This window comes from Drosophila sulfurigaster, chromosome 2L (genome assembly GCF_023558435.1).
Source record: "Drosophila sulfurigaster albostrigata strain 15112-1811.04 chromosome 2L, ASM2355843v2, whole genome shotgun sequence".
In the NCBI taxonomy this organism is placed as follows: domain Eukaryota; kingdom Metazoa; phylum Arthropoda; class Insecta; order Diptera; family Drosophilidae; genus Drosophila; species Drosophila sulfurigaster.
The window spans coordinates 12920943-12929660 of NC_084881.1; the positions used below are offsets into that span (position 1 = coordinate 12920943).

The 8718-nt window shown below is 44.0% G+C and overlaps 2 protein-coding genes across 2 annotated transcripts; one reads left to right on the forward strand and one right to left on the reverse strand.

Annotated features, from left to right (window-relative positions):
- Positions 1-35: 35 nt before the first annotated feature.
- On the reverse strand, positions 36-5393 carry LOC133835210 (protein brunelleschi). Its single transcript, XM_062265130.1, has 10 exons — positions 4744-5393; positions 3845-4678; positions 2970-3784; positions 2666-2909; positions 2052-2608; positions 1522-1994; positions 1265-1458; positions 1013-1204; positions 750-957; positions 36-687 (listed from the first exon to the last, which is right to left on the reverse strand). The coding sequence occupies exons 1-10, from the start codon at positions 4937-4939 to the stop codon at positions 423-425; spliced, it is 3978 nt and encodes a 1325-aa protein (XP_062121114.1). The 5' UTR covers positions 4940-5393; the 3' UTR covers positions 36-422.
- Positions 5394-5790: 397 nt separating this feature from the next.
- LOC133850592 (eEF1A lysine and N-terminal methyltransferase homolog) lies at positions 5791-8506 on the forward strand. Its single transcript, XM_062286718.1, is given in 10 exon segments — positions 5791-5961; positions 6119-6241; positions 6315-6551; positions 6618-6645; positions 6647-6688; positions 6690-6827; positions 6883-7501; positions 7562-7754; positions 7815-7954; positions 8015-8506. Coding segments are annotated over 10 exon segments (2022 nt in total). The 5' UTR covers positions 5791-5869; the 3' UTR covers positions 8425-8506.
- Positions 8507-8718: the final 212 nt, after the last annotated feature.

The window sequence follows — 8718 nt, forward strand, 5'->3', positions numbered from 1 at the left end:
ACTAAACTTGCGACTTGCTTGAAGCTTTTGTACACACATACAATACAATACATATAGTGGTAAATCAATAGTAATGCTATTAGCATGTGTATGGCATTTATATCTCTATAAAGCATAGTGCGTTTTGAGCTTAAATATGTCTTCTGCTTCCTTTCTCTTTTGTTATTTATTTTATAAACAATTGCTTTTCATGTTACAACAAAGCTTAGCTGTTTATGTAGTAGTTATTTATATATATCTATATAGTATTGTATATAGTTTGCATATTCATATATACACAGATTAACTTGGCTATGCGATCATAGAACACTATAAAGGAGTTAGGTACATTTACAGTACACAATTTGCATACGGTACATAAACAAAATACGAATACGGTACAACGAATTAAGCTACAAGTGTTAACAATTTTTACTCGCAAATCACTGCTCAACAACAGTCACCTCAATGGGTGGTATAAACTTCCAAGTGTGTGCCTGCTGCTCATCAAAGCTCGAAGTCGACATTGTTTCTAATTGACTTGTTGTGTTTGTGGCTCCTGATCCCGATCCTGGAATACTGTTTTTCTGCTGTGTCTGTGGCTTGGTTACGCATTCAATACTGGTCTTGAAGCGACCCGGCGTAAAGAAAATGACGGAACAATTATGCTGCGTCTGCGCATGCTTTTCCAAAACAGGAATTGTGATTCTACAAAATAAATATGAATATTACATTTTAATTACACAACATTATTCACATCGAGAACTCACCTATTTGGCCCAGAAATGGCAACTCGCGTTTCGAGGTTGTAGTTTTCCATGCCATTCAAATAGTCCTGGTAAAACTTGATAGTTAATACCAAATTCTTGAGCGGCTGCAGAGATTGATTGGTCAGATTAATGCTCAACTGTGCACGCTGCCCAACGGTGGCCACAATCTCGCTGTGCGGCTGCACTAGAGTATCCTGGAAGCTTATGGCTAGTGACAACACAATTAGTAAACGTAACGTGACGAAATTGGTAAAGAAACTTACACCATTCAAGAGGAGAGACGGTAGTCAAGTCGACCATGCCATGAGAGAGCACAATGCCACGCAACGAGGCAACACCTTGGATGTCAGTACCGGTCAACAGCCAATTAATCTTGACGCGTTCTGCGATGTGTGTAGAGCACAGCTTGCTGAGTGCATCGCTAAACGACAAGAGTTGCGTGCGAAAACACAGTTCTAAAAAGTAAGTAAATTTAATTAAATAAACAATTACAAATGGACAGACATCAACCGTACCGCGTTCCAGATTCTCGGCAACTTCGGCTGCCCGCGCAGCGCAAACCTGTTCCAGCGAGCAGCGATCGACGGGAATGGGAACCCGACAGCTTTCTTTGGCCTCAATGAGTATGTTCTTGTTTTCCGTGTAATTGAGCGACATTTCTTGAGCGGTTAAATTCGATATATCCAACACCAAATAGAACTGCGAAGGTCTGCAACATAAATACAAATTTAACAAATCATTTTACATTACTCAATTACACAGTGTTACTTACATTTCAGCAGGCAGCACATCCCAGCTTGTGATCTGCGCACTGGGAATCAGTTCCAGGTTCAAGGATACAGCGCATTGTCGACAGTAGCCAGCAGTCAGCGCCTCACCGCCTGAGTATTTGAGTCGCAACTGCGCCTCAATATGCTGCGCCAGCTGCTGTGGCCGCAAACTGGACGATCCATCTGCTCCGCCTGGCTGCAAATTCAATGCCGCCAAGGAATGCTGAGCAGCGGCAATTGTTGAACGCGCTGTAACATGCTGCAAGTCCTGGCGACGATGCTGCGGCGAGCTGATGCCCACAGGCAGACTGGCATGACCCGATGTCGATATGCTGGCATAGTGTGGCATCGAAGACGGTCCGTAATCAGCGCTGGTATTTAACGACCCCGGGGGCATGGGGCAAACAAAATCCGCTTCCGCGTAAATATCAACCACGAATTCGAGTGTGCCTTGGGGAGCAACTGGCAGCTGAGCCTGCAACAGAAATAACATGCAAATATCTACAACAAAGATCAAAGATTATCAACTTACCTGCAGCGCCTGCTCATCGATGCGAAACATTTTCTTCTGCATCTCTTGCTCCACGTTTGAGTTGATATTCACTTCCAAATGCTCCAGTGGCAGGGTGTTGCTCTCGTTTTTAATGGTTATGGTACAGCTGGAGGATTCGCCATTGTAGAGCGTCAAGCTGGCCGATGTAACCACAATATCCGCCTTGTTCATATTGCTAAATGTTGCCGTTTGTGGCAGCGATGTTTTCACCGAGATGCGTGGCAATGCTGGAATGACATCCACCAAGTAGTTGGGCGGCAAATGGCGTCCACGCATGTGCTTCAAGCGACAATTGGACTTGACTCCCAGTGTATGCGTGCTATAGCCCTGCAAATCTAGTTGCCCAGTCTCTATAGGAGTGCCATGCAGGGCAACATTTGTTGGCACATGTGGTTGCAGGATGACGGTCTGTGGCAGCGATTCAAAGACAACGCCATTGCTAAGAAGACGCATATCGGTGACAGCCAGTTCAAATGGCAACGGATTGCGCAGGCGAACGCACACCTCGCTGAGATCGTTTTGCACCCACAGAAAGGCTGTGTGACAAACTCGCTAATTACTGCAGTTCAATTTTTTTTTGCTTGCTACCTTACCTATTTTGTTCTTGTCCTTCTTCTTGTCGCGTCGATCCACGGAATTAAAGTGTATGGGAGTAAAAAGAAAAGGGCCGCTGTCGGCTTTGGCAATCTTGATGCGTTGCGGACGCAAATGTGTGGGCAAATCTTTGACCACCATTTCCATGCAATAGGGCAAATCGGTAAGATTTGCGGGCGGTATCACAGTTCCATTGTCCAGTACTAACGGCACTGGGGAGCCTTCGCATTGTGCGCTTAGATTCTACAAAGCAAAGCAAATTAAAAACATGTTTCACTCGTGTATTATCTCAGTGGAATTCACCTGCAACTGCACAGCCATTTCGCTTTGCTCGGTGGCGGTCATGTTGTCCCATTGGGTCTGCAGCAAGAACGTCATGTGGCGCGTGGCCAATGCCGATTGTCCCAAACGCCGCGCTGCCGTTATTAGATTTTGTGCCAAATCTATTTGCAATGCTGGCCAGCCGGCAGCATTCTCTAGCACTTCGAGTGGATCCAGCGACAGCAGATAGCCTGTGAAGCTGCCTAGCATTAGACGATAGCTTTGCGTCCAATCCGGCGCTTGACTGCCCTGCTGCACATGTTTGAGAGCTGCCAGGCGCTGGAAAAATGCCGCTTTGCGTTGATAACCAATTTGTTGATACAGCTCGGTCATAATTTCAAAGCGTTTCACACGCTCCGCTTCGCTTAAACTCAGATTGATGTACAAAATGTTTTGCAGAAACATGGCAACGTCCAGTGGACGATTTTGTTCGATGCAAATGCGTGTGGCTTTGAGGGCAGCTTCTGTCTCAATGGTGGCTGCGTGTCGATACTTGCTATAGTTAATTATTGCCTTGCGGTAATAATTGGTAATTTCCTCCGGCTTGAGTATGTTCCCCGGCAATTCACCATTGCGTTGATGGCCAAATGGCGTGGCCGATATTGTCGATGTCGAGGAGGAGGACGATGTGGTTGGTGTGCCGGATGCCGACGAGTTATTGGTCAACAACGATGAAACCGATGAGCAGGAAGATGAATTTGACGTGATGGCATCCGCACAATTGGCCGGCGTATTGATTTTCTTGGTAGCATCGCTTGCTCGCCACTTTTCTGGAGTGTTGCGTAGCGGCGAAGTGCCTGAAAAGTAAGAATAACAAATTAACACTGCTCTACATTTTTTGGACATTTTTTACTTGCCTGTTTCCTGCAACGATGCATTCCTGTGCAGCGTCTCAATCTCACGCATTTGTGGATACAATATCACAGCGGAGGCTGCGCACAAGCCTTCCTCGCTGGCGCCCACCCACAGTGAATCGCCCACCGAGCGTAGTGTCTCGTTAGCATTGTGATACAAACTTAAGGCATCATCCAGTAGACCAGCTTGCAGCGACAGATCCGCCAGATTTTTCATGACACGACCAACGCAACGCTTACGATTGTTGCGCGACTCCATGTCTAAGCCAACAAAGTCGCGTTTCTCGAACGGCGCCAGCAATAAACTGACCTTCTCGGCTCTTTCCCGTGAGCGTTCCAAGCGCCTTGACTCCAGCACCCAGAACAAAGCGTTGAGAAAGTCACTCACACGCGTCTCTAGATCAATGCAGTTGTCCTGCTCACGATAGAAAAATGCCTGCGATTTGAAATTGGAAGGTGTTGTGAACTCATCCTGCAATCGAGTAGCGGCGAGAGGATGCTGAGTCTCCTTGAGTACCCCCAAATCTGTGCTGCCATCTGCTTGTGCATTATCAACCGTAGTAATGCCAGCTTTGTTTTGAATTGCCAAGGATTCATTCGCCGCTGCATCTGGTCCAAAGAATATGGCACGCGATTCATAAAGTGTGCCGCCATAACGCACTTTAAGCGATTCATGGTGACGACACAGCTCGTTGAGTTCCGTTTGATTCTCGAATTTACCAATTGTTATCAAGCCGAGCAAGCGACGATGCGTCTGAAAATCGCCCCAATCATTGTGTTCCACGGGATGCTCGTGAATGAAGCGAAAATAAATAGTGCGCACTACGCCACTAGAATCTGTATCGAAAGTTTGTACGAGCGTTAATAAAACTATTCTGCAATTGCAATGTCGATTACGTTACCCGTCACTTTGATGTTGTTGACACGTCGCACCTTCTCGAAGGCCCGCTGTAGGATGCGGGCACGGGAGGGTCCGACGCCACGCAGCAGCACCAGCAGACAGCTGTGATGAAGTGCGTTCTGTTCATAGTCCAGGCGTGACATAACGGGCTCCACGATTGGGGCATGGGACTGCGCTCCAGCAACTGTGGCACGCATTTACTTTCAACTAACTCTCTCTTGGGTTTTCGCTTTGCAGATTTACGTCTCATTTGCACATTTCCATGCACAGTTTGTTGTTGTTAAGTGGCGATGCAGCAAGAGCTCGACATTGCTTGTTGACTTCGTCGTGCCTCAATTAATTGCCATTGTGTCGCAAACTAATAGATGAGGGCAGCAGCAACTTTGTCGTCGTCGTAGCAAGCAGCGATAACATCGAATCGCCTCCCCTTTTGACTTTTGCTTTCGCTTCTGATTTGATGATGTTGCCTGATGCTACTTTTACTTGCTGCACACGTGTCCCACAGAAGTTTTGCTTCCGTCTATGTGTATAAGCGCTTTACAATTAATTATTGCCGTAAAAATCCATAAAGAAAACACTATGAATTAATTTTTTGCAAAGTACAAAATCAGTGCTCAGCTGCGTGCTACTCCTTGTGAATGACTACTAGAAAGACGAGTACAAGCGAATGGTAGTAAAGTGCTCCACCATGTAACAGCAAATTTCCGACACGCTCCTCCTGTTAAGTTTAGTTAAGAGCGGCAATATTCTGTTAAGCTCTTGCATATGGCGGCAGTTTTAAAATTATTTACATTTCAGGGACTTTAACAAGTTCCACTCTTATTGCAATTGTTTATTATTTTTATATATTTGATTATTCCGCTTAGTGTGTTTAAGATAAAAAGTTTATATTTAGTGTTTTAGCAATTCGAAATTGTTTTAACATTCGCGCCGCCTTTCTGTTGTGGAACGTCTATGAAAGTGTAACCAAGCGGTGACGCATTGAGTTTCCGTAGCTTGGTGTATTCCTTCTTGGTATATTTCCCATATGTGGTCACACCATATGGCAAGCTAATTTTTCCACCTCTAGCGTGAGTTTATAAATGACAACAATATTCTTATTTGTTTATTTTTTTCGTTTTTAAACAATGAATTTGTTGCCACGATCCCGTGAAGAGTTCGCACAAACGGACTACTGGAACGAGTTCTTCAAAAAACGCGGTGAAAAAGCTTTTGAATGGTATGTATCAATCAAACGTATATAAACGATTTACAAAAATTAACCGGCAAACAAAACACGTTGCGGCATTTTGATGATATATATATATATATATATATATATAGAAACTAAAAAACATTAGGATTTAGAAATGTAATTGATAATATGAAACTTACAGGTACGGCGAATATCTAGAACTATGTGATCAAATACACAAATACATAAAACCCGCCGACAAAATTCTGATGCTCGGCTGCGGCAATTCCAAGTTGAGCATGGACATGTATGACACGGGATTTCGGTAGGATGTCATTTTTAACCTATTAGTGTATTTAATCGTTTATAACAATTTATAATTGTTTATTTACTAACAGGGAAATCACCAATATTGACATATCACCTGTTGCTATTAAAAAAATGATTGATATCAATGCAAAGACGCGGCCAGACATGAAGTTCCTTCAAATGGACGCTACTGCCATGACTTTTGGCGACGACAGTTTCTCGGTGGCCTTGGACAAGGGTACTTTGGATGCCTTGTTTGTGGATGACAACGCTGAGACGCAAGCCGTTGTCGAACGTTACTTTAAGGAAATATTGCGCACAATGCGGTAAGCTAATGTGGCTAGATTATATTGAATGTGTTCACTATATTTTATGTTTCTGTAAAACTGTAGCAATGGTGGTCGCTATGTGGGCATTTCCCCTGTTGCAGGAGCATATTATCAACTTTTTGGCAGATTTCCTACCCAAAAAACAATTGCATGTTGCGTATTGTTCACTGTGTGGACGTTGAGCGTGCCAATAAGGAAAAGAATACCGATGATTCGTTGTCGTTGCCCGTGTTTGTTGTGGTAGCCACCAAATTCAAGAGTTTGCCTATGGCAGTAAGTAGCTACAGCATCCAAATCCAACAATCCTCTTTAACATGCTGCTTTGTAGATCTTAGAATTTGGCTTGGGCAACGATAAAATGCAACGCTGTCAAAGCTCCACGGAGCTCATCAATGCAGTGAAGTCAGTGCAAAAGGCAGCTTTAGTCTGCAATGGATTGGCACGCTCTAGCATCGCCGGGCATAACGAGGTTACATTGGACTTGTTTCGTGCCTCAGAGGAAGCTCCTCGTTACACCATCCATATTATAGATCAGCCACCAGCACGTGGCATCGGAAAATACGCCGCATTTATTGTACCTCAAGGTCGAGAAATTGAATGGCTATTTGCCACACCCGCAGGTCGTCGAAAACTTCAAGCTTCAGCCAAATATCAGCGCTTGGCTGTCGTTACTCTGCATCGTGATCAGATCTATAGCACACTGGATGAAGTCAAAGTTGAGCTGGCTTCAAGCATTAGCAATTTGGCACCGGCGGGTCTCACTGAACAGATTCCTTATCTATCGCTTGGCTCCGAAGTCGGACATCGCGAGACGCTTATTTCCGGATTCTCTAAGATATCCGGCGAATTTCGCATTGAAGAGGTTGAAGCCGATGGCAAAACGTTGCGTCGCCTTATATTTCTGAACAACCAGTTTGTCGTGCAGTCGGAAGCGTTAATTAAAACCAGTAAGAAATGAATATACCTAGTTTCTGGAGGTCTCTTGTCTAACCTTTTTCTTATTGCAGTCAAAATCAAGGGCAAAAAGAATCGCAAGAAGATTGACTTTGGCTACTTGGCATGCCAGCATCATCTCTTCATGTCTGTGGGCGTACAGCTGGCCACCTCGATTCAGAGTCCAAAGAAAGATGTGCAGAAGGATGTGCTGGTGATTGGTCTCGGAGGTGGCGGTCTCTGCAGTTTCTTGCACGCCGCATTGCCGTAAGCACTTCGACTATTTCTTAAAATACTGTTTCTAAAGTTATGTGTTTTGCTTTTTAGTCAGACAAGAATTACAGCTGTGGAAATCGATCCCATTATGCTGGAGATAGCTGAGCAATACTTTGAACTCAAGCAAGATAATCGGTTTCATGTGGTCATCGATGATGGTCTCGCCTTTGTGGAACGCTGTCGTAATGAGGGTAAGTGCCAGCCAGGGTCAATAAATTGATAGCAACATCTAATTCCTTTTTCTGTCGTAGATTTGCATTTCGATGCTGTGCTCTTTGATGTGGACAGCAAGGATCTGTCTCTGGGCATGAGTTGTCCGCCCCAAAGTTTTCTGGCCAATGAGATATTACAGCACATCAAGGAAATCATTGGGCCCAAAGGTCTGTTCATGTTGAACTTGGTGTGTCGCGATGAAACCTTGCGTGCCGAGGCTGTTGCGAAATTGCAGCAAGTATTTGCCTCAGTTTGTTGTTATAAGTTGGATGAGGACATCAATGAGGTTGTATACTGTGCCAACGATGATAAGTACAAAACTATTGAGCAGTGGAAGAAACAAATGGGAAGCGCAGGACGAGGTCTCAACAGCGCCATCAGGGATCAGAAGTTGTCCAACGATGAAGCGCTTGATGTAGCTGAATTTCTAAGCGAATTGAAGATTTAATAGTCAGTAGTTGAACATGAAAAGAAATACACAACGCATAGTGCTTTAAATAAATGTTAATTGCTTTTACAATTGAATAAAAGTCTAACTCGTTGTATAGTAAAGTAGGTATAATTGCTAATAACAAACTAATTGCGGCAAAGGCTTTCGCTTACTTACAGACTATATCATTAAGAGTTGAACAGCAGTTTTGGAATATTAAGTTAAGGTTATTCTTTACACCTTGCGTAAGAGTAAATAGTTGTTTTGCTTACTACTTTCATTTTCGTTTTGTTTTGTTTGGTTTATATATAC

Excerpts from the sequence above, each read along its gene's own strand:
- LOC133835210 (XM_062265130.1), bottom strand. The coding sequence starts at position 4,939 with ATGCGTGCCACAGTTGCTGGAGCGCAGTCCCATGCCCCAATCGTGGAG. Across the intron at positions 4,679-4,743 it reads CAACAACATCAAAGTGACGG|ATTCTAGTGGCGTAGTGCGC; the intron begins GTAACGTAATCG and ends CTTTCGATACAG. Across the intron at positions 688-749 it reads GCCATTTCTGGGCCAAATAG|AATCACAATTCCTGTTTTGG; the intron begins GTGAGTTCTCGA and ends TTTATTTTGTAG.